The sequence below is a fragment of the Elephas maximus genome, chromosome 11 (genome assembly GCF_024166365.1).
Source record: "Elephas maximus indicus isolate mEleMax1 chromosome 11, mEleMax1 primary haplotype, whole genome shotgun sequence".
NCBI lineage: Eukaryota > Metazoa > Chordata > Mammalia > Proboscidea > Elephantidae > Elephas > Elephas maximus.
The window spans coordinates 106,552,762-106,577,293 of NC_064829.1; the positions used below are offsets into that span (position 1 = coordinate 106,552,762).

A 24,532-nucleotide genomic window follows, 5' to 3' on the forward strand; every position below is an offset into this window, starting at 1 on the left:
CCCATGCCCGTTGCCTTCGAGTTGATTCTGACTCCTAGTGATCCTATAGGACACGGCAGAACTGCTCCACAGGGTTTCCAAAGGACGGCTGGTAGATTTGAACTTCTGACCTTTTGGTTAGCACTCATAGCTCTTAACCTCTGTGCCACCAATGCTCCAGGACAACCAGAGATTTTCCTAACCGAAAGGTCCCGCCATCCAACTCCGTTCCTGTACCGCCTGCGCACCCCGAAGGAAAGCTACAGCTCTTTGAAGTGTCCCAGGGCGTCTCCGTGAAGGGCGGGGCGTCAGTGACCCCAGCGATCTGAATAGGGGGCTCCCAGAGGCCACGAATATTCCGGATGGACTACATTTCCCAGAAGCCACCGGGCTCGAATCACCTTCGACTTGTGGGTTCCCTTCCTTTGGAGAGACCGTGGAGCCTGTCTGGTAAGTAGGTCGCTGCCAAAGAGAAAAATGAGTGGAGGCTTCCACAGTCCCTCACTGGAGCTGGGCGGGAACCGACGTCAGGGGTGAGAGTGAGGGAGGCGCTGGAGGTGAGTAAGCCCGGGACTCGGACCGGGCGTGTGACACCGAAGTGTTTGTGTGGCTGTGAGAGGCGGTTAGTGTGTGCGCGTGTGTGTTGGTCTGTGTGTCGGTGTGTCAGGATGTGTCTCCATGACGGTGTGTGCGTTTGTGCGTCAGTGACTGGAGCGTGATTTTGCCTAATTGGCTGGGGGAGGGAGGATTGGGCGGAGGCGTGTGGCTTAGGGTAGAGAGGATGTTTGGTTGTGTGGAGTGTGTTGAAAACACACAAAACTCACTGGAATTTGAGCATGAGGTTTATTCAGAGCAGTTATTCTATATGCATTATTAAAATGCCAAACCCATTGCCTTGGAGTGGATTCCGACTCATAGCGACCCTATAGGACAGAGTATCGAACTGCCCCAACGGGTTTCCAAGGCCGAAATCTTTAGGGAAGCCGACTGCCACATCTTTCTCCCAGGGAGCAGCTAATGGGTTTAAACTGCCAACCTTTCGGTTAGCAGCCAAGCCCTTAACCACAGCACCACCAGGACTCCTGTATGCATTACAAAATACCCGTTGCAGTCCAGTGGATTCTGACTCATAGTGATCTTGTAGGACAAAATAGAACCGACCCATAGGATTTCCACAAAGCGGCTGGTGGATTGCGACTGCCCAACTTTTGGTTAGCAGCCTAAACTCCTAACCACTGTGCCGCCTGGGCACCATATGCATTATAGGGAGGCCATTTTGATTCCAGAAAAAGCACATGACTGGGAACAATGGGGCTTATAAAGAGAAGACGAGGCGGGGGGCGGCGGGGGGCGGGCGGGGAATTATACAAAATCAACCACTGGCTAATTAACGTGATTGATTGAACCCTGGCTTTCCTTTTTGCTAGGAGTCCTGGTGGCACAGTGGTTAAGACATAAGGCTGCTAACTAAAAGTTGGTCAGTTTGAATCCACCAGCTGCTTCTTGGAAACCCTATGGGGCAGTTCTACTCTGTCTTACAGGGTCATTAGAAGTCGGAATCCACTCGATGGCAATGGATTTTTTCCCGTTCGCTGAGATGAACTGTTACCAGTTTACTTCTGGCCAGGCTGCTGATAACTTGGCCCTCCATCCACCTGCAGCCATGAGGCTTTTTGAGATTTAAATCAGGAGGTAATGGTTTGACAACTGTGCTTTTCTAATAGGATAAGACAAATTTACATTGCTATAGAACAGTTTCTGGCGGGCTTTTGCAGTTTGGGTTAGGTTTTTTTATGGTTAATATTTGGTTTCCTAGATGAGAAAACTCTAAAATCCAAGTAGGAAGTCTGTTATTAATTTTCCTATTCAACAAGCATTTGGCTGCTAACCAAAATGCAGTTGTCTTGAATCTCAAAATAGTTATGCTGAGTGAAAAAAAGCCAGACAAATAAAACAGTACATAGTATACTGATGCCATTTATATAAAACTCTGATGTGCAAACTGTAGCCCTGGTTGTACAGTGGTTCAGCGTTCGGCTGCTAACCCAAAGGTCCGCAGTTGGAATCCACCAGCCATTTCTTAGAAACCCTGTGGAGCAGTTCTCCTCTGTCCTTTAGGGCCACTATGAGTCGGAATTTGTTGTTTTTTTTTTTCCTTCCCTCACAGCCCTTTGAGGTCTGCTGCTGATTATAAATCCCCAAGAGGAAAGTCATATTCTGAACCCTAGAATGTAGGATCTGAGCCAGAAGACGCAGGCTTGATCTTGGCATGAGATTTTTGAAGTTGGATGCAGCTCCAAGGCAGGCTTCTGAGAAGACATGATGAGGAGGCCTCAGGAGTAGGATTACCTTCGGGTAGGTTCCCTTTGGAAGCTGGGAGCCGGGGGCCAGGGGGCATCTACATGTTTCATAACCACAGCTTTTCCAGAGCTCTGGTCCCAGGAAGCTGCGATGAATTAGAGACAGATTCCACTGTAGACATCAGTGACCCTGGCCCCTCTCTCTCCCATACTACAAAGGTCAACACTGTTTCACTTGTTCCACTCTCCTTCCTATTTCCATCTGGTTTTGTGTGATGACTGAGCAAGTGTGGCCATGGAGGGTGTTTTCTCACTCTGCTGTCTAAAAAAATCCTGATGTCTTATGATTCCCTTCTCTTTTCCTAGTGCTGCCAGTCTCTAAAAAAAAAAGTATCCTGAGAGGAAAGACTTGTTACCCATCTAAAAGTTAAAAGTCCAGGTGAGTTTGTGTGCCCTCTTTATTCATAAAATGCACTTCATTGTTAAAGACATGAGAACATTTCCTTTCTGTCCCCTGAAATGCCTTGCATCATAGTGATGTGTCTTTGAATTGTGGGACCATGTAGAGGGATCCCCCTTCCAGCACACTGGAGCACTTCTCTCTATAATTTATTTAACAGGTTGCCTACTGTTAGCTATTTATGTTTGTTTGTTTTAATTGTCCTAAAGGTTTACAGAGTAAATTAATTTCTCATTAAACAATTAATACACATTGTTTTGTGACATTCGTTGCCAACCCCACGACATGTCACCACTCTCCCCTTCTTGACCTTGGGTTCCCCATTACCAGCTTTCCTGTCCCCACCTGCCTTCTAGTCCTTCCCCCTGGATTGGTGTATCCATTTAGTCTTGTTTTGTCTTATGGTCTCTTCTAATCTTTGGCTGAAGGGTGAACCTCAGGAGTGACTTCAGTACTGTGTTAAAAGGGTGTCCAGGGCTCATACTCTCAGGGTTTCTCCATTTTCTGTCAGGCCAGTAAGTCTGATCTTTTTTTGTAAGTTGCAAAATTCTGTCATGCAATCTCTGGCATCGTTTCTATTTCCAAGGCCATATTTTCCAACTACCAATCCTTCTTGGTTTCCAACTTTTGCATTCCAATCACCAGTAATTATCAGTGCATCCTGATTGCATGTTTCAGCAATTTCAGACTGCAGAAGTTGGTAAAAATCTTCAATTTCTTCATCTTTGGCCTTAGTGGTTGGTGAGTAAATTTGAATAATACTCGTATTAACTGGTCTTCCTTGTAGGCATCTGGATATTATCCTATCACTGACAGCATTGTACTTCAGGATAGGTCTTGAAATGTTCTTTTTGATGATGAATGCAGCGCCATTCCTCTTCAAGTGCAGGCTCTTCTTAGCCCTCTCAGGACAGGCCTCTTCTTGGCCGTGCAGGCCTCTCAGCCTTCCGCCTCCCCGTGGTTGGCCTCTCTACTGCTAAATGACCCACATCATAGCCAGCTTTGTTCAGCTCTCTTAGCTGCATTCCTAGCAGCAGGTTTCTGCCGTCATCACTGACTCTGCCGCAGGGCCCCTTCCAGACCTCTCGCTGTCTTCAGTATTACAGCCCTTGACCTGTGGTACAGCTCTTTTAGGAGGGTCCTTGCCTCCTCTCTCTCTGCTTCTTTTCTGTCTTCTTGTTTCTTTTCTCCTTTCTGCTTTCTTCTTTCTGAAAATTCTGTGGGGTTGGCTGCATATTATAAGCAATTTCCTTGTTGCTTACAAGGGATGGCCCTCCCAGCAGGGCCACAAACTGACCAATCTCGTCAGTGGAAAATAGTCACTTCATTTGCATAGTCTATTGACCAATCCCTGCACAGTTTGTAAAATAGACTAATCACAGGGTGGGCTGCAGCACAGGGCCAGTCAAAAAGTATCAAACCATCAAATTGTTTATAGCTTACCCAGAAAATGTCAGTCAAACTTGACAAAAGTAACAAACCTACTGGGGTAGAAAATGGGAGAAAGGTAATTCCTCAGGGCTTAGGGAAAAAATCTTCAAGCTATTTTTCCAAAGAACCAAGGCAACTCATGTTACCACAGTACCTTTAGGTTCCCTCCAGCTTTTTTTTATTTTTCCCTTTTCATTATAACCAGTGTCAGTCACATTCCTTTCTACATCTTTGGACATGGTTTATAATTATTTCCTTTGGATGGAGTCTCAGACATGGCATTTCATAATTAAATTCTGCTTACACAGAATTCTACTTACATATCTCAGTTATTCTAGGTTTTCACAAATCCACAGGAAACCATGAGAATACTTTTTTTTTTAAACCTTACTAACCTGTGGTACATCATGAACCTTTTAAACCTGGCAATTGACTGACTACCTATAAAATGGTAGTACCTTATTGCTTACAAACATCTCTTTAGTAAAGTTATATATCTTTTGATGGGTGATTAACTAACCTTTTAGTTAATTACCTATGCTCAGGTTTCATACAAGGTAACAGGATAACCTGGGTTTCAGAGGCAATAGTTAAAAAAAAGAAACAACTGGATTTATAATGATAGAAATGTGGATTCAGAACATATCACATCCACTTACTACTTGTGAATATGGGAAAATGCCTTTAATTCTCTGAGCTTTTATTTCCCCCATTTGATGAATTGAGCACCCATCACCGAGAAGATTGCAAAAACCTATTTGTTGATGTATGACTTCAGTGAGCACACACTGGGTACAGGGTAGGGAGGAGAGACAATGACTTCATGCCAGAAAGCATAGTGAATCTCGCTAGGGAAATCCAGATTGGTTAGCCCAGAGGATAATGGGAGTTCTGGCTGGGAGGAAAGCCGTCACATGGGAGGGCAGTTTTGCAGTGGTTGCCGAGTTTGTCTTTCCTGTTCTCTGCCTTTTATCTGGCGGAGTTCAGGCCCATCTCCAGGCCATGAAGGTTGTTACAGTTTATGTCATGTAGCTTGTTCTCCACATAGGAGCCCTGGTGGCACAGTGGTTCAGAGCTCAATTGCTAACCAAAAGGTCGGCAGTTTGAATCCACCAACTGCTTCTTGGAAACCCAGTGGGGCAGTTCTGCTCTGTCTTGTAGGGTCACTATGAGTTGGAATCGGCTTGACGGCAACGAGTTTTTTCAATTGATCTGAACCCTGGAAGGTAGGCCTGGAGGAAGGAAGATCTACTCAGGGTATGACTTAACAAACCCAGTCTCAGCATCATCTGAAGAAGAAATGGGTCAGAGTGGGATGCTTTGATCTGGCTTCAGTGCAGGAGTGCCTCCACTCTATACCCATCCTTGTGCAGCTTGTTTCCCTAGGTGTAGAGAAGGGCTTGGATTTGTTTGGATGTCTCACATCCCCTCACGTGTTTTTGTGTTTGGGGGTGAGGGGTATTTAGGAGTAGTGGGAAACAGGAATAGAGAAGGGAAAAAAAAAAAAGGTTATGTTTAAACTTAAATTATTTGGAGTTCAGAAGTACACCGTGTCTTAAGTCTTCTTTTTCTTCCCCACCTCTGACTTCTCTGAACTCTTTTTTTGTAGTAGAGGAATCCTGAGGAGGACTAGCAGCTCTAAAACCATGGCACAGGTAAGTTGAGGTCTCTCTTTTTCCTGAAATACTATGATTTTTAGTTCATGTAATGCTTAAATGGTTTATTCTGAAATCTACTGAAGAAAGCCATATCCCTGAACCTACTTTACAGTTCCACCCATTACACTGAAGGATGCTGTCCTCATTTGTCCATCAGTTTTCTCAAACTGATTTTTACTTATTCATCAAGTTAACTCATTCGTCTTCATTGTGCTCAGTCTCAGTGCAGCACTGGAGCAGTAACAGAGTGAAGTACCTTGAAGGAAATATTTGAGCTTCCCTTGCCAGGTTCATGATTTTGTAATAGAGAAATAACGCCCCGATTTGAGCACAGGAGGGGAAACTTTCTCCATAAACCTACGTTTTCCAGGTAGATAAGGTGAGATTTGATTATGAATGGTGTTAGTCTCAGCGTGAGATGAGATCTCCTGGTTTGAAAAACTTTTACGTTTGGGGAGAGATGGAATCAGTGCCTGCCTGGAGAGAGATCAAGGATCTGGCTAAGGAATCACTGAGAAATGAATAAGGGACCGAGGTCCATTTTGTAGTTGAGAAGGTTTTCCTGGTCTTGAGTGAATCACTGTTGTTCTGATTATCCTACATTGTTGTTGGCTGCTGGTAAATAAGCCCCCGACTCATGGTAACACCGCACACAGAGGAATGAAATGCCTGGTCCTGCACCATCCCCCTGATCGGTTGTGGATCAGACTATTGTGATCCATAGGGTTTTCACTGACTGATTTTTTGAAGTAGATCACCAGGCTTTTCTCCCTAGTCCATCCATAGTGTGCAAGCGTCTGCTGACAGTTAGGTGGTGGCTGTGCAGGAGGTGCTGGGCATCAAACCTGGATCTCCTACATGGAAGAGAATTCTACACTGAGGCATCACTGCCCCTGTAATCCTACATTGTTGATGTTGTTAGATGTTTTTGAGCTGCTGTCAGGTTGACCTCCGACTCATGGTAACCCACGCACAATGGGGTCAGACCGTTGTGATCTCTAAGGTTTTGTTGGCTAATTTTTGGAAGTAGGTTGCCGTACTTTTCTTCCTGGCCTGTCTTAGCCTTGAAGCTCCACTGAAACCTGTTCAGCCTCACAGCAACACACAAGCCTCCACCAACAGATGAGTGGTGGTGTCCCATGAAGTGCATTGGCTGGGAATCGAACCCAGATCTCCTGCATGGCAGGCAAAAATTTTGCCCCTGAGCCACCGTGGACCAAGAGTTTAGTAAGTGATTGTGGAAAAGAAGATCATCTAGAGCTACATGTCATGGATGAGACTGAGCTATAGGGAAGAGGTTAAAATTTTTGTCTAACCTAACTACCTTGATGAAAAAAAAAAACAAACATCACCATCGAGTTGATTAGACTCATAGCGACTGTATAGGACAGAGTAGAACTGCCCCATACGGTTTCCAAGGAGCACTGGGTAGATTCAAACTGCCGACCTTTTGCTTAGCAGCTGTAGCTCTTAATCACTATGCCACCAGTGTTTCTTCTACCTTGATGATATTGTGTATTACATATCATATAAAAAATACATTATATATTAATATTAACAGTATTTTAAGAAGGAACAAATTTATATCTAGACTGACTAAATAAAAACATTAACTTGTCAGAATAAGGGAAAATGCTTATGACATAATATGACATATCATGAATTTGCATCTTGATTAAATTACTTAATTTTATACAAATTGTATTTTCAAACATGGTGATTTTTTTTCAGTGTTTTTGAGATTTAATTGACTAATAATTAAGTGTATAAATTTTGTCTTTTTAAGGTACCTTTATTGAGATATAATTAACCCACAATAAACTGCACATATTTAAAATATATAGTTTAATAAATTTTGACATGACAGTAGCTTCATGGACAAGAATCAGCGTAAAGCCAGTTGCCAGCAGGCGGAGATCAGTCATATCCCCACTGTTATGGATTGAATTATGCCCCCCAAAAGTATGTGTTGTAAATCCTACTATGCCTGTGGTTATAATGCCATATGTAATATGGTTTTCTTTGTTATGTTAATGAGGCAGTATTAGTGTAGGGTGTGTTTTAAGTCAGTCTGTTTTGAGATACAAAAGAGTGGATTAAGCAAGCAGTAAAAAAGCAGAGAGAGGGGGAGATAGATTTTTTGAGATCTCCGAAGAACCAAGAAATAAGCTGAAAAGAGACAAGGACCTTCCCCACAAAGCCAACAGAGAGAGAGAGAAAGCCTTCCTATAGAGCCGGCACCCTGAATTTGGACTTCCAGCCTTTTAAACTGTGAGAAAATAAATTTGTTTGTTAAAGCCGCCCACTTGTGGTATCTCTGTTACAGCAGCACTAGATGACTATGGTACTCACTTTCCTACTTCTTCATCATTCTGACACCAGCTATCCACAGGACACTGTCTTTCTGTTCCTAGCCACCTGGGCTAGATCAGACCTTACAAATTAAGAGGACACTGTCCTTGGTTCCTTAATTTACTGGAATGACTCACAGAACTCACAGAGGATGTTATACTTATGACTACCAGTTTTATTATAGTCCCAGTAACCCAGTGTTGTTGGGCCGATTAAGGATATAAGTCATGATCCCCATAAGGACAAGAAGCACAGGCAAGGTCTGGGAAGCTGCCATGTCTCAGAGAAGTTACATCACCCTACCTTTGCTGACCAGGAAGCTCTCTGAGCCTGAGTGTTCTGGGCTTTTATTGGCCAGTCCTGCATGATAGGCAAATAGCCTCCTAATATTGGCCTCCCAGATGAGTGTTTTCTGGTCTGGCCAGCACCCATTTGCTAGAACAAATCCACAGGTGTGGTCAGGAAGCCTCAGACCAGGCACCCCAGTTACTCTAAGGGAGCCAAGGACAAAGGCCACCTTCACTTAGGATAAAACTAGGTCCTTTACCCCACACATATGTATGGGGGACCCTATGGTATTTCTATTTCTAGCTTTTTAAGGAGGCACCGTATTGTTTTGCAAAATGGTTATACCATTTTGCATTCCCACCAGTGGTGCGTAAGAGTTTCAATCTCTTTGCGACCTCTCCAGCATTTGTTATTTTCTATTATTTTTGATTTGTGCCAGTTATGTTGGGGTAAGATGGTATCTCATTATAGTTTCAATTTGCATTTCTCACATGGGTAGTGATCATGAGCATTTCCTCATGTGTCTGTTAGCCACCTGAATGTCTTCTTTGGTGAAGTGTCTGTTTATATCCTTTTCACATTTTTAATTGGATTACATGTCTTTTTATTGTAGAGGTGTTGAATTTTCCTATAGATTTTAGAGATAAGACCTTTGTCAGATATGTCATAGCCAAAAAATTTTTCCTGGTCTGTAGGTTCTCTTACTTTTTTTGATGAAGTCTTTTGATGAGCATAAGTCTTTAATTTTTAGGGTATCTCATTTACATCTAGCTTATCTTCTAGTGTTTGTGTATTGTTAGTTATGGTTTATATGTTGTTTATGCCATATATTAGGGCCTCTAGTGTTGACCCTATTTTTTCTTCCATGATCTTTTTAGTTTTTGGTTTTGTATCATTTGGTTTTTTGAAGGATAGTTTTTCTGGGTATAGAATTCTAGGTTGCTATTTTTCTCCCTTTGTTCCTCTATACATAATGTGTCTTTTTTCTCAGGGTGCTTTTCAGATTTTCTTTTTATCACTGGTGTTGAGCAATTTAATTGTGATGTGAGTTGGTATAGCTTCTTCATGTTTTTTGTGGTTTGGGTTCATTGAACTTTTTGACTCTCTGGGCTTATAGTTTTTATCAAATTTGCACAATTTTTGACCATTATTTCCTCAAATATTTTTCTCCCCCTTCAGGAATTTCAGTTGCATTTATAGTGGGTTGCTTGAAGTTTTCTCACAGATAAATAATATTCTTGTCAATTTTTCGAAGTCCTTTCTCTGTGTTTCAGTATCCTTAATACCTATTAATGTGTCTTTTAAATATGAGTGCTTTCTTCTGTAATCTGTAATCCCCCCTTAAACTCATCCCAGTGTACTTTTTATCTCAGAAATTATGGCTATCATCTTGTGTCTTTTTATATTTTTTGTATTTCTACCTAACACTTTCAGTCTTTCCCCTTGCTTTTTGAACATATGGCATACAGTTATAACTGTTTAGTGTTTTTGTCTGCTAATTCTGACATCTGTCAGTTCTGGGTGAGTTTTGATTGTTTTTTCTCCTCATTATGGGGCATATTTTCTGGTTTCTTTTCATGCTTGATAATTTTTTATTGGATGGAAGACATTTTGAATTTTTCTGTTGGTTGCTGGATATTTTGTATGCCTGTAAATATTCTTGAGCTTTGTTTTGGGATGTAATTAAGTGACCGAAGAATAATTTGATCATTTATAGCTTGCTTTTAATATTTGTTCAGCAAGACCAGAGCATCATATAGTCCGGAAACATTTGTTCTGCATGACTAAGATAAGATTATTTCCTTAGAGTGGTCAGAATAGGCAGTATTCCTATCCCTGCAAGAATGTCAGCTACTCTTCCCTCTAATCATTTCAGATCACTCTTTCCCTAACCTCAGGTTGTTCCCTTACTTGTGTGTGGTCAATATTCTGCACTTTTAGTGGGGCATTCTTGGGAATATCCAGAGTCCTCTCTCTGTGTGTTTTCCTCTTTTCTTATATTGGCCTTGGTCTACCCAAACTCCAAACTTCTCCTCAATTCAGAGATTCCTCTGGGCTTTGCCTGGGTTCCCTCTCCCTGCACCATAGCTTTGAAACTCTTTTCTGGCAGTAGACTAGGACAATTGTAGGGCTGACCACATTTGTTACTTATCTCTCAGGGATAACAGTTCTTTGTTTTTTTGCCCATTGTTCTGTCTTGAAAAACATTGTTTCATATATCTTGTCCAGGTTTTTGCTTATTTCATGCGGGAAAGTAAATCTAATCCTTGTTACTCTGTCATGGCTGGAAGATTTTATCATACATTTGGAAAAAAGAAATTTATCAATTCTTTTTACTTACACCTTGAAGACAACAGAAGATGTAAAAACTTGCATTTATTAAGTCTGTGATTTAGGGATGTAGAAGATTATGTGGTTGTATTACTTCATTTAATTGAGGAATTCTGATTACTTTCTTTTTGTGCATTTGGATATTTAAGTTTTCCCACATTGCTAAGGAAAATTTATGTGGTCCAATGGGATTCTTCAAGATTAAGTAGGCACTCTACTTCACAAATATTAATTTATTTACTGTAATCATGTCACAGGAGTTCTGGTGATGCATTGGTGAAAGTGCTCAGCTGCTAACCAAAAGGTCGGCGGTTTGAATCCGCCAGCAGCTCCATGGGAGAGAGATGTGGCAGTCTGCTTCCGTAAAGATTTACAGCCTTGGAAACCCTGTGGGGCAGTTCTCCTCTGTCCTTTAGGGTCACTATGAGTCGGAGTCAACTTAATGGCAACAGGTTTGGCTTTGGTTTAGTATGTCACTGTCTTATAATGTCAGCGTGCTTGTTTTTTATTTTCCCTTACTGCAATTCAATATTTCATATTGAAACAGCTTTCTTTACTTGTACAAATTAATATATGGGTTTGTCATTTCAGATGCCATTGACTTTCAGTGATGTTGCCATAGACTTCTCTCAGGAGGAGTGGGAATGCCTAAACTCAGATCAGAGAAATTTGTACAGAGATGTGATGTTGGAGAATTATACTAACTTTATCTCACTGGGTAAGAATATCTGCCTCAAGTGATGTAGAATCTGCTATCTGGGATATCAGCTTTCTCCACTGTGTATTTTATACCAGCTAAATTATTGCTCCATGTTCTCAAAGGACTGGTTTGAGGTTTGTTAGATGGAATTGAGGCCTCCATTCAGCACCTGAATCTCCTCTTGCCTTCAGTTACCTTCCTACCTCCCCTTGCTCCTTCCTATAATTGCTTCATTTTCTAAATGACTAAAGGTTTAAATCCTGGGGCCTTTTTTGCATAAACATTGTCAAAGAAAACAGATTTTATGTGTATGTTCAGAATGTCTGTAAATACCTTATTTTGATTTCTGGTCCTCCTACATGCAGAAGAGGTACACTTTGAGTCCTGGTTTTCTCTTTACTACAGGAGTCTCTGAAATTTTTATAGTGGTAGAATGGGTCAAGACCATTATCTTTTTTAAATACTATTTTCCTAGTTATAGCAGTGGGATTGTTAGCTTGCAGTGACCTAATAGATTTTACCCAGAAATGAAATTCATTCCCTCCTCTCTTCTGTGACTCCAATTATCTGTGTTAGATCTTTTGAGCATATCTTATAGATCTCTTGTATGTTTAACTTCTTTTACCCTCTACTTTTTTCTCAGTGCTTGAGTTTTGAGTATTTTCTATTGGCCTGTATTCCATCTCATTTATGCTGTCCAGTCTGCTTTTAAAGGCATTCATTGGCTTTTTCATATCAGATATTGACTTTTCAGTTCTGGAAATTCAAATTCTTTTTTTTTAATTCCAGTTATCTGGTGAACTTCATTATTTTATTTACTTTCTTTCTCCTTTTCTGTTTTCTTTAACATTTTAATCATAGTTATTTTATAATTCTTGTATACTATCTTCATTTTTTTTGGAACACCTGTGGGTCTGTATCTTTTTTTTTTTTCTCTTGTTATTTGTCATCTGGTAATGCTTCTTTAAATTACTAGTAATTGTGATTGTGTCTGGGTACAATATACAAAAGAACTGAAGAGGTTCCAGTTAGCAGTATTTCTTACCAGAGGTATTTGGTTTCCTCTCTTAGTCTTATAGAATGGGAAGCTTATCACTATAATACATTTAGGGTTTAAATTGGGTCAGTGATAGTTTTCAGTCTGGTAATACTAAGCTACCTCTTGTTTATCACTGTGCCTTTGCTTTTAGTTGTACTCAGAATCAACGCGTTCTTCCAGGGAAACAGTGGCTGTAGAAATTTGGGGCCAATTCACCACTCCTTTATGTTTGTTATTGCTTATCTATTCTGATTTCAAGCTTCCTTCCCCTGATGGATCTTTTATTTCCAGAAGAAAGGCTGAAAATTAATAAGATGATCATCCAGTTGTTAAGTTAGGAAAAGAAGAACATGATAGACTTAAAGAAAGTGGAAGAAAGAAAACAGTAGAAGAAAAAACAAATTAATGAAATAAACACATGCAGCTCCAAATTGGTTATATCAAAAAAAGAATAAAATTGATACAAGTTTTTCAAGACGAATCAAGAAAAAAAAAGAAGGCACCAGAAACCTAAATAAAACAAAAAGAAGACCTTGTTATAAACCATCAAGATTTGAAAATGTGATGATAGTTTTAAAACATTATGCAAAAAAACTTGGAAAAGCAGAGGAAATAAATTATTAGAAAATTTTAGTCTACAAAAATCTCAACTCAAGAAAAAAATAGAAACTTGAAAAGTCTCCCAGGTAGTATTGAAACCGAATCAGTAATAAACAGAAATCCCACAAATTGGAAGATTCAGGTCTAGATGGAATCTCATTAAAGCATAAGTACAACAGTTTGAACATGCAAGAATTTGGGGAATATTTTTCCTGTGAAGCTTTTTGTATGTAGAAGAGTCTAAAACAGAACAAACTACAGTCAAGTAAGAGATGAGTAGAAAAATAATTCTTTCTTATTGAACATATGGAGTATATTTATAATAGCTCTTTTAACACCCTGGTCTATGAATTGTATTATCTGTATCATGCCTTCTTCTGTTTCTTTTGATTGATTTTTCTCATAGTAATGGGTCATATTTCCCTGCCTTTTTGCATGCCTGTAATTTTTAATTGGATGCTAAACATTGTGAACTTTGCTGTTTTGGGAAGCTGAATATTTTATATTCTTTTTCATTGGGGCCTTTGTTCTGGGATACAGTTAGATACTTTGGAATTCATTTGATCCTGTCAAGGTTTGATATTAAGCTTTGTCAGAGTAATTCCAGAACAGCTTTTAATCTAGGATCCTTAGGTAGCACAAATGCTTAAGTGCTCAACTACTAGACAGAAGGTTGATGGTTTGAACCCACCTAGAGGTGCTCTGGAAGACAGGCCTGGTGATATGCTTCAGAAGGTCACAGCCTTGAAAACCCTATGGAACACAGTTCTACTCTGACACGTGGGTTCGCCATGAGTCAGAATCGTCTCAACAGCAACTAACAACAACAACAAAATTTGGCCCCACTACTGATGCAGTACTTTTCCAGAGACTCTACTAGCTGCGTTAGGGGATATTGTGCTGCCTACTTCTTTGTGGTGGTGCTTTCCACGGCCTCATTAGTTTCCTTACACATATGTGAAGATCCGTACTTGGGCAAAGTCTCCAGGGGATCCCTGTACAGATCTCTAAAGCTTTCTCTCTCTGTGCGGCTCCTCTCTCTGCCACTTTGTCTTGCAAATTCTGTGTGCTTTGCCTTCCCTGAACTGTGTACTCCAGTCTCCTAAAGTCAGAGACACTGCTAGGTTCTGTTTTAAGTCACCCTTCCTGTGTTTTGCTCTAGAAACACTCTTCAGGCAGTCAGCTGTGGCACTTTTAAGACTCACTTTGTTTTCCCCCTTTCAGGGGATCACCGTTCCGCGCTCCCTGTTGTTTGATGTTGGAAAGCTGTTGTTTTATATATTTGTCTGGTTTTCTAGTTATTTAAGGTACATGGGTAAATCTGGTTTCTCTTAATATTTCAATGGTACAAGCAGAAGTTATTGGCTCTATTTTTCTTTGAAATCTCTTTGAATACAAGAGGTCCTAGATTCACCTTATATCTTCCCTGCCGTGGACTAGGAATTAGCTGTTTCTTCAAGCCTTCTTGGTTTACATTAGTGGGAAATAGTATAGAGAGATCAGAACCCAGCCAACAGGGCAGCTAATGATGACTGTATTTTTGTGGGAATAATTATTATATAAAATTTTTTCTGCTATCTGTTCTATAGAACTTGGTCTGTTTAGACTTTGTCTTTTCTGGAGTCTTTTGTTGTTTTTTCTTTTTATTTTTAAATCATTTTATATTTATAGAGGAGTTACAAATATAGTACAAAGAGGACCAGTATACCGTTTCCCTAATGATAACATCTTACATAAATAACAATGGGACATTTATCAAAACTAACATATTAACATTGGTGCAACACTATGACCTATAGACTTTATTCGGATTTCACCAATTTTTCCCCTAATGTCTTTTTTCTATTCCAGGATCCAGTCCAGTGCACCACATTGCATTTAGTCATCATGTATCCTTGGTTTCCTCCAGTACAGTAGTCCCCCCTTACCTGCAGTTTCACTTTCCATGGTTTCAGTTACTTGCAGTCAGCTGCAGAGCAAAAATATTAAATGGAAAGTTCCAGAAATAAACAGTTCCTTAGTTTTAAATTGTGCCCGTTCTGAATAGCATGATGAAATGTCATGCCATCCCGCTCTGTCCCACCTGGGACTTGAATCACATTATCTATGCTGTATACGCTACCTGCCCATTAGTCACTTAGTAGCCATCTCAGTTATCATATTGACTCTCATATCACAGTGCTTGTGTTCAAGTAACCTTTATTTTACTTAATAATGGTCCCAAAGCACAAGAGTAGTGATGCTGGCAATTCGGATATACCAAAGAGAAGCCGTAAAGTGCTTCCTTTAAGTGAAAAAGTGAAAGTTCTCGATTTAATAAGGAAAGAAAAAAAATCGTATGCTGAGGTTGCTAAAATCTATGGTAAGAACGAATCTTCTATTCGTGAAATTGTGAAGAAGGAAAATGAAATTCGTGCTAGTTTTGCTGTTGCACCTCAAACTGCAAAAATTACGGCCACAGTGCGTGATAAGTGCTTAATTAAGATGGAAAAGGCATTAAGTTTGTGGTTGGAAGACATGAACAGAAAATGTGTTCCGACTGATGGCAACATGTTGCGCCAGAAAGCACTGAGCCTATATGAAGACTTCAGCAAGGGATCCCATGAAACAAGTGATACTAAGCCATTTACTGCAAGTAAGGGATGGTTACACAGATTCAGGAATAGGTTTGGACTGAAAAATATAAAAATTACTGGAGAGGCTGCGTCTGCTGATGAAGAAACTGCTACCACGTTTCTGGCAGAGTTGAAAAAGTTGATTAAGGAGAAAGGGTACCATCCAAAGCAAGTCTTTAACTGTGATGAAACAGGGCTCTTATGGAAGAAGATGCCCAATAGCACCTACATTCACAAAAGTGCAAAGGAGGCACCAGGGCATAAAACATGGAAGGACAGATTAACTCTGGTACTATGTGGCAATGCTGCAGGGCATATGATAAAGCCAGGCATAGTGTACAGAGCAAAGAACCCACGTGCTCTCAAAAACAAAAATAAAAATTATCTGCCTGTGTTCTGGCAACATAATCAGAAAGCATGGGTGACAGCCATCTCGTTTATGGAATGGTTCCACCAATGCTTCATCCCAGAAGTGAAAAAATACTTGGGAGAGGAAGGGTTGGAATTTAAAGTCCTATTAATAATAGACAATGCACCAGGCCATCCTGAATCTGTTTGCTATGAAAGTGAAAACATCGAGGTTGTATTTTTACCTCCAAATACAACCTCATTGCTTCAGCCCCTTGACCAGGGCATCATTCAGTTTGTCAAGGACACATACACTCGCCTGGTATTTGATCACATTCAGTCAGCAGTTGATGCAGACCCTAATCTGGACATAATGCAGTGCTGGAAATCATTCACTATTGCTGATGCTATAACTTTCATTAAAGCTGCAATGGATGAATTAAAACCGGAAATTGTAAAGGCCTGCTGGAAGAACTTATGGAGTGAAGTCGTGAATGATTTTAAAGGCTTTCCTTGGATCGATGGAGAAGTTAGGAAAATCATTCCCGCAGCCAAACAAGTTGGTGGAGAAGGATTTGCTGACGTGCTTGATGAAGTGGAAGAACATACTGAAGGCCATCAAGAAGTGTTAACAAATGAGGAATTAGAAGAACTTGTTGAGTTGTCTACCAAGGAAGAGGAAGATGAAGAAAGTGAAGCAGAACCAGCAATGTGGACATTACTGAAATTTGCCGAAGTGTTTGAAATTGCACAAACATTAAAGGACAAAATTATGGAATATGATCCTTGGATAGAACGCAGCATTAAAGTCACCCGTATGATCACTGAAGGATTACAACCTCTGCAGCAACACTTTGATGAGTTAAAAATAAAGAGACAACAACTTCCGATTACAGTGTTCTTCCAAAAGATTCCAGCAAAAAAACCTTCAACTATCAAGGATCCCCAGCCATCAACATCATCATGGCTCGATGATCCAGAATCACCCGAAGCAGATGATCCTCCTTCTGACTTGATGTCAGAAGGTCAGTAGTAGCCTAAGGCTACATCACAATGCCTGCATCATTCACCTCACTTCATCTCTTCACGTAGGCATTGTATCATCTCGTGTCACAAGAAGAAGGGTGAGTACAGTACAATAACATACTTTGAGAAAGAGAGAGATGATGTTCACATAGTTTTTATTACAGTATATTGTTATAATTGTTCCATTTTATTATTAGTTATTGTTGCTCATCTCTTACTATGCCTGATTTATAAATTAAACTTTATCGTAGGTATGTATGCATAGGAAAAAACATAGTCTATATAGGATTTGGTACTATCTGCGTTTCAGGCATCCACTGGAACATATCCCCCCCATCCCCCCGGGTAAGGAGGGACTATTATATGTGACAGTTTCTCAGTTCTTCCTTGTCGTTTATGACCTTAATAGTTTTGAAGAGGTAAGGTATTTTGTAGAGTGTTTGTTTTCTCGTGTTTAGATTGAAGTTATGGATTTTGGGGAAGAATACCATGGAAGTGCCATTCTCATATCAGGGGTACATGATGTCAACATTTTATCACTGGGGATGTTAACCTTGAAAACTTGCTTGAGGTGGTGTCTGTCAGTTTCCTCTGCTGTAAAGTTACTATTTTTCTCTTTCCATACTCTGTTTGTTAGAAGCAAGTTAGTAAATCTAGATGGGATCAGTTTTGATAAACTTTATTTTCCAGTAATTTAGCCATTTTATATACTAATTTATTGGCATAGTTGTATGATTTTGTTTTTTTTTTTTTAAATATTCTCTGTTTCTTTATTGTTTAGTTTTTCCTCCAGTCATATGTTTGGATTTTTTTCCATATCTTTTTTTCCTTGACTAGGTAGGCCACTGATTTGTATGTGTTAATTGCAGTTTTATTTCAGTTTTACTCTGATTTTATTTGCTCTTTTCTGCCTTCGGTTTACTTTGTTGTTCTTTTCTTAATTTTTTAGTAGAATGCTTAATTCATTAATTGTAATTCTTTCATTATTCACTTAATATGAGTGTTTTAGCCTGTTTGTTGCCTCTGAACACTACAGTTGAAGGTCGTAGATTCTGATACGTAGTATTTTCAGTATCCTTGTTTTCAAGAAATTCTGCAATTTCTATTTGTATTTTCTCATTGGGCTAATGGTAGTCGTTTAGTAAGAGCTTTTTATTTACAAATAGAAAGTGTTTTGGTTTTCCGATATTGCTACTTATTTCTCATTTATTGCATTGGTTCAAAGAGTATTATTTGTATTATTTCACTTGTTAAACATACCATACTTATTCACAGAAGAATTCTACTTTTCTTCAACCCATGTTTGACCCATTTAGCACATTAGATTTTCCTCAGGCTGCACCACAATCTGGATTGCCAACGCAGCCTACATCCCAAATATCCTTTGTTGCAGAATCCAAGGCATTATGTTTCTCAGGGCCTTTCCCCATGTTATTTACTCTATTTACTTCCAACATTTCTGGATTTATTTGCTTAATATTAACAGAATTCATGAAAAATCACTGAGATGCATTCCTGAGAAGCTCAAGAATGGTTGGCTTTAAGTTGATTCTGACTCATAGCGACCCTAAAGGACAGAGTAGAACTGCCCCATGGGGTTTCCAAGGAGCAGTTGGTGGATTTGAACTGCCGACTTTTGTTAACTGCTGCACCACCAGGCCTCTTGTAAGGGAGTACAAGGGAGAATTTGAGAAAGACATTGACCAAATAAAACAAATGGAGCATCTGTAGGATGGGTGAATAATAAAACTCTACTGAGGAAGATATGTAAATACATATGATTACCTTGATTGAGATAGAAAAACAACCAGGAAGGTAAATAAATACATATGTTTACCTTGATTGAAATAGAAAACCAACGATGGTTGTGACTGTAGTAATAAGACATGTATGATTTTAAGGAAACAGGCATTTGGAGATGGTTTCAACTTTTTCCGTTTATGTTTTTGCCTCAGCTAGTTTAGATGTGCAGTTTTTTTTCCATGTGTAAAATATTATAGAAGAAAGTATTTATAATTGTAATAAGGTGTGAAAGACTGGAGTCAAGGAGAAATAGTTAATAACTATTACATAATATTTGGAAATTACACAGTAATTTTACTCAGCTGCCTTCCCCTGTGACCTGTTGGAAACATTTACCTTTATTTTCATCCAAATTACCTATTAATTCCATATTTTATTCTACAGTTAATTATTTAATACCTGCCACATGGTAGGGGCTTATTTTTTAGTGTCAAGTGGAAGGGTTTGCATTTATACTTGAAGTTTTAGAATTAAAAAAAAGGTAGTAAAACAGTTGAGAATTAATAAATATGTAATTGAGAAAAGCATTATGAAGGCAAAGAATTAGGTGTTGGAATATAGAATAAAGGATATGGATTTACTTAGCAAAGACATCCTTTCTGGGGAAGTGATTTGTAATGCGCAGTACCTGAAGACGGTAATTTAAAGAAGCCACACGAGGAGATTCTTTAAAGGTGGACCAGCTGTGAAAAGGCCAAAGAGATGGTAAAAGCCGTGGTATGTTTGGGTAGCTAAAAAGATGCAGTGTGGTGGAATATAGGGAGTAAAGATGACAAGGGCTTGAAGTGAATTATTATATATAAGACAGGGCTTTTTTTATTTATGGTTATGTGTTTGAATTTGTTCTAGATAAAAAAATTATATAGAGAGCCATCTGGTAGTTAATGTTAGAAATGCAGATGATCAGAGCCTACTCCCACAGATTCTGGTTTACGCAGTTTGAGTGGATGCCTAAAGGGTAGTATATGGAAGAACTCCTTGGTAATTCTCATCCACTACTAAATATGAGAACAGCTGACTTCTGTTTGCCTAATCACAAATTTTACATTCTCATGTGAACGTCATAACTCTGAGCCCTTTTCTAAGTTGCACGGTAGTATTTCATAGTTTTCTAACCCTTTTACTTCTAATGGACATACTTTTCAGTTTATTACTATTTTTACTATAGAAGATTACTCCTTCTCATTCCCAGTATAGGAAAATAGCATTTGTTTTCTCATTTTCTTTCAGACTTTGATTTCACAAATGAGACCAACAAGTTATCTTCAGGAAAAAGCAGTTATGAAGTAATTTCATACCATCAGGAGACACTGAAAAGAAGTAAAGCCTTTAAGTGTACAGGTTTATTTTCCAGAAATGATCCACAGTGCAGAATTAAATTTGGGAGACAACAGAGAACTAAAGTGGGATATTTTAGTCAAATGACATTCAGAAAACGTATATCTCTTTCTCTACAACAGAGAATTCACGCTAGAGAGAAATCATATGAATGTAAGGAATGTAAGAAAGCCTTTAGAAAACATTCACATCTTACTAAACATCTGAGAGACCATTCTGGGGTGAGACCCTATGAATGTAAGGAATGTGGAAAGGCCTTTGGAGTTCTCCAGCATCTTATTAGACATCAGAAAATTCATACTGATTTGAAACCCTATGAGTGTAATGGATGTGAGAAGGCCTTTAGATTTTATTCACAGCTCATCCAACATCAGATAATTCATACCAGTGTGAAACCCTATGAATGTAAGCAATGTGGGAAGACCTTTAGACGTTATTCTCACCTAACTGAACATCAGAAAATTCATGTTGGTTTGAAACCCTATGAATGTAAGGAATGTGGAGAAACTTTTAGACTGTACCGACATATGTGTCTACATCAGAAAATTTATCATGGTGTGAAACCCTATATATGTAAGGAATGTGGGAAGGCCTTTGGTCATCGCTCAAGTCTTTTTCAACATAAGAAAATTCATACTGGCGAGAAACCGTATAATTGCAAACAATGTGGAAAGGCCTTTGTTCGTAGCTATCTACTTATTGAACATCAGAGAAGTCATACTGGTGAAAAACCTCATGAATGTAAGGAATGTGGGAAAGCCTTTAGTAGGGGTTCAAGCCTTCTTAAGCATAAGAGGATTCACAGTAGTGAGAAACTCTATGATTGTAAGGAATGTGGGAAGGCCTTCTGCAGGGGCTCTCAACTTACACAACATCAGAGAATTCATACTGGCGAGAAACCTCATGAATGTAAAGAATGTGGGAAGACTTTTAAACTTTATTCATACCTTATTCAACATCAGATAATTCATACTGATGCGAAACCATATGAATGTAAGCAATGTGGGAAGGCCTTCAGTCGTGTTGGAGACCTTAAAACACATCAGTCGATTCATGCCGGAGAGAAACCCTATGAATGTAAGGAATGTGGAAAAACCTTTAGACTTAATTCTCAACTCACTTATCATCAGACAATTCATACTGGTTTGAAACCCTATATATGTAAAGAATGTAAAAAGGCCTTTAGTTCTATATCAGGTCTTTCTCAACATAAGAGAATTCATACTGGTGAAAAACCCTATGAATGTAAAGAATGTGGTAAGTCCTTTATTCGTAGCGCTCGACTTACTCAACATCAGAGAACTCACACTGGTCTGAAACCGTACAGATGTAAGGAATGTGGGAAGGCCTTTAGTCATTGCTATCAACTTACTCACCATCAGAGATTTCATAGTGGTGAGAAATTCTTAATGTAATTAGAATGAGAAAGCCTTGAGCCATGGTACAGCTTCTCCCTTTCGTTGTCACTGTTCCAACAATTGATGATGTCATGGTAAGGATTAAAATTGGTTAACATAAAATAGAAACCTTGGAAGGGCATCTGCTATATGCTATTTGCTTACTAAATATTGTTGTTGTGTACTGTTGAGCCAATTCCAACTCTTAGTGACCCCATATGACAGAGTAGGGTTTCCTAGGCAGTAATCTTTACGGGAACAGATTATCAGGTCTTCTCCCCCACAGACCTGCCAGTGGGTTTGAACCATCAACATTTTGTTTGGTAGCTGAGTGCTTAACCAGGGCTCCTCTACTAAAATTAGCTACTGTGATTTTTATGATAATAGTATTACTATGAATTTATGTGGAAGGAAGGACATATGAATGTATTTTTTAAAATTTTGCACCATCACTCATCCCTTATTTAATTTCAGATAACTCATTCTGAACAAAATCCAGTAGAATATTGAAATGAGAGTTTTTTTAATTCAGACTTCCATCTGAAGGTTAATGCTGGAAAGAAAGTTTTATGCCGTTGTTGAATGTAAAGATGTTGAGAGTATAACTCTTGAAAAATTAGTGATTTGAAGAAATTTTGCCATAATAAATTCTTTAATACATACCATCCATATTCCCTACTATTCAAGAAAAAATACAAATTAACAATTGGTTAGCTTAAAGATAAATGTTGATTTGGAAAAGTTTTCCCCAAGTTTTTGAAAGTTTTAAATTTACACAGTTACTGAAAAGGTAACACAATAGCACAGCAAATGCTTGTTTGTCTTCCATGTAGATTCAAGACATTTATTAACATTTTGTCATATTTAATATTTCTCTCTATATATGTAGAAACCCTGGTGGCGTGGTGGTCAGGAGCTATGGCTGCTAACCAAAAACGTTGGTAGTTCGAATCCACCAGGCCCTGCTTGGAAACCCTGTGGGGCCGTTCTGCTCTGTCCTTTAGGGTCACTATGAGTTGGAATTGACTCGACAGCATCGGGTTTTGTTTTGTTTTTTCTCTACATGTACACACACACAGAGATGCATGTATTACATATGTTTTATATATATGTATACACACATATATGTTGCATATATCATTTTTGCTGTGCTTTTTGAGTGGATGGTTTAGGTATCATGCTTCATCTCTAAAAAATCAACATACAACTAGGATTAAAGATAATCTACGTAACTACTAAACCACTGTCATCTAAAAAAAATTAACATTATTGTCCTATGATATGTACTCCATTTGCAAATTTCCTCAATTGTTTAAAGAATGTCTTAAAGCTGACTTTTATTTTTAGAGTCAAGAAACAGACTAAATTAATATATTTTCTATGGTTATGGCTTATTAAATCTCTTGGTGAACAACCTACGATCTTTTTTGTGACAGTTTTTTGAAGACTCAGGAGAATTGACCTGTATAATGTTGCACATTCTGTGTTTATGCTATTGTTTCTCAAGTTGTGCTTAGCTTGTTTTTCTGTCCTCTGTATTTCCTCTGGACTGGAGGTTATGTCTAGAGGCTTGATTGGATTTCAGATTAAACATTTTTGACAAGGCTACTTTATAAATACTATTATGTAAAAAAATGTAAAACACCAAACGGCATACAAGGGAAATCATTTTTGATCTCTTGATTCATGTCAGGACCACCAGCTCTGTCTATTGTATTGATTCATTTTTTCCATTGCATATTATAAGTAATCCTCTACTTGAGAATTTAAATAAACTTATGTATTTTGAGGAGTTTTAGGATGGTGCAAACAGCTAAGCACTTGACTGCTAGCCGAAAGATTGGCTCTTCAAATCCACCCAAAGATGCCTCAGAATACAGCCTTGGTGATATGCTTCTGAAAATTGATAGTCTTGAAAACTCTATGGAGCAGTTCTGCTCTGCACACATGGGGTCACTATGTGTTGGAATTGACTTGCCAGCAATTAACAACAAAATATATTTTAAAGAAATTAAACAGTTAACAAAACCAGGTCTTTATATTTACCTATATACTTAAAATTTCCCATGCTTTTTTTTCCTGAAGATCTGAATTTCCATCAGTTAAGATTACCCTTCAGCATAAAGAGCTTACTTTGGCATTTCATGAAGTGCAGGTCTCTTAAGGATGAATTTTCAGTTTTCTTTAATGAAGTGGCTTTTATTCTTGAAGGATATTTTCTGTCTTTAGAATTCTGGGATGGCAGTTTTTGTACATTTTTTTTAGGATTTCAGATCACTGACTTCTTATCTCCATAGTTTATAGTAAGGAGTCAGTATCATTTGAATGATTTTCCTCTGTAATGCATCATTTTTCTTGTGATGCTTTAAAGATTTTCTTATTACTTTTGGTTTTCAGCTGCTTGAGTATGATGTGCCTGGTGTGGTTTTCTTTGTATTAATCCTGTTTAGAGTTCTCTGAGCTCCTGAAATCTGCACACTTCGGACTTCCACCAAATTTCAGAAAATTTTGGCCATTATATCATCTGTTGTTTTTTTCCTGCTCTTTGCTGTCGTTCTGGGATTCCAGTTACACATATGTTAAACCTTTTGATGTTGTTTCACAGGTCACTGGCCCTGTTCATTTATCTTCAGTTTTTCCCTCTCTGTTCTTCAAATTGGATAACTTTATTTGTTCTATTTTCAAGTTCAGCTGCTCCTTTTTTCTGTCATCCCAATCTGCTGTTAAGCCCAGCTACCAAATGTTCGATTTCAAATATTGCATTTTACAGTTCTAGAATTTTACTATTTTTTTATAGTTGCTATATTTTACTAAGATTTCCTGTCTTCATTTCAAGCATATTTTCAAAATCCTCTTAATTATAGTTA

The 24,532-nt window shown here is 38.7% G+C and overlaps 1 protein-coding gene across 4 annotated transcripts; it reads left to right on the forward strand.

Moving 5' to 3' along the window:
• Positions 1 to 414: 414 nt before the first annotated feature.
• On the forward strand, positions 415 to 22,966 carry ZNF404 (zinc finger protein 404). Of its 4 annotated transcripts, XM_049900103.1 has the most exons (8): positions 415 to 536; positions 1,521 to 1,671; positions 2,147 to 2,334; positions 2,646 to 2,718; positions 5,780 to 5,825; positions 11,391 to 11,517; positions 14,990 to 15,027; positions 15,365 to 17,829. In XM_049900103.1, the coding sequence occupies exons 5-8, from the start codon at positions 5,817 to 5,819 to the stop codon at positions 17,132 to 17,134; spliced, it is 1,944 nt and encodes a 647-aa protein (XP_049756060.1). In that variant the 5' UTR covers positions 415 to 536; positions 1,521 to 1,671; positions 2,147 to 2,334; positions 2,646 to 2,718; positions 5,780 to 5,816; the 3' UTR covers positions 17,135 to 17,829. The 4 variants fall into 4 exon arrangements, with proteins under 4 accessions (XP_049756060.1, XP_049756059.1, XP_049756062.1 ...); XM_049900102.1 differs by lacking the exon at positions 1,521 to 1,671; XM_049900105.1 differs by lacking the exons at positions 1,521 to 1,671; positions 14,990 to 15,027; positions 15,365 to 17,829 and adding an exon at positions 20,161 to 22,966.
• Positions 22,967 to 24,532: the final 1,566 nt, after the last annotated feature.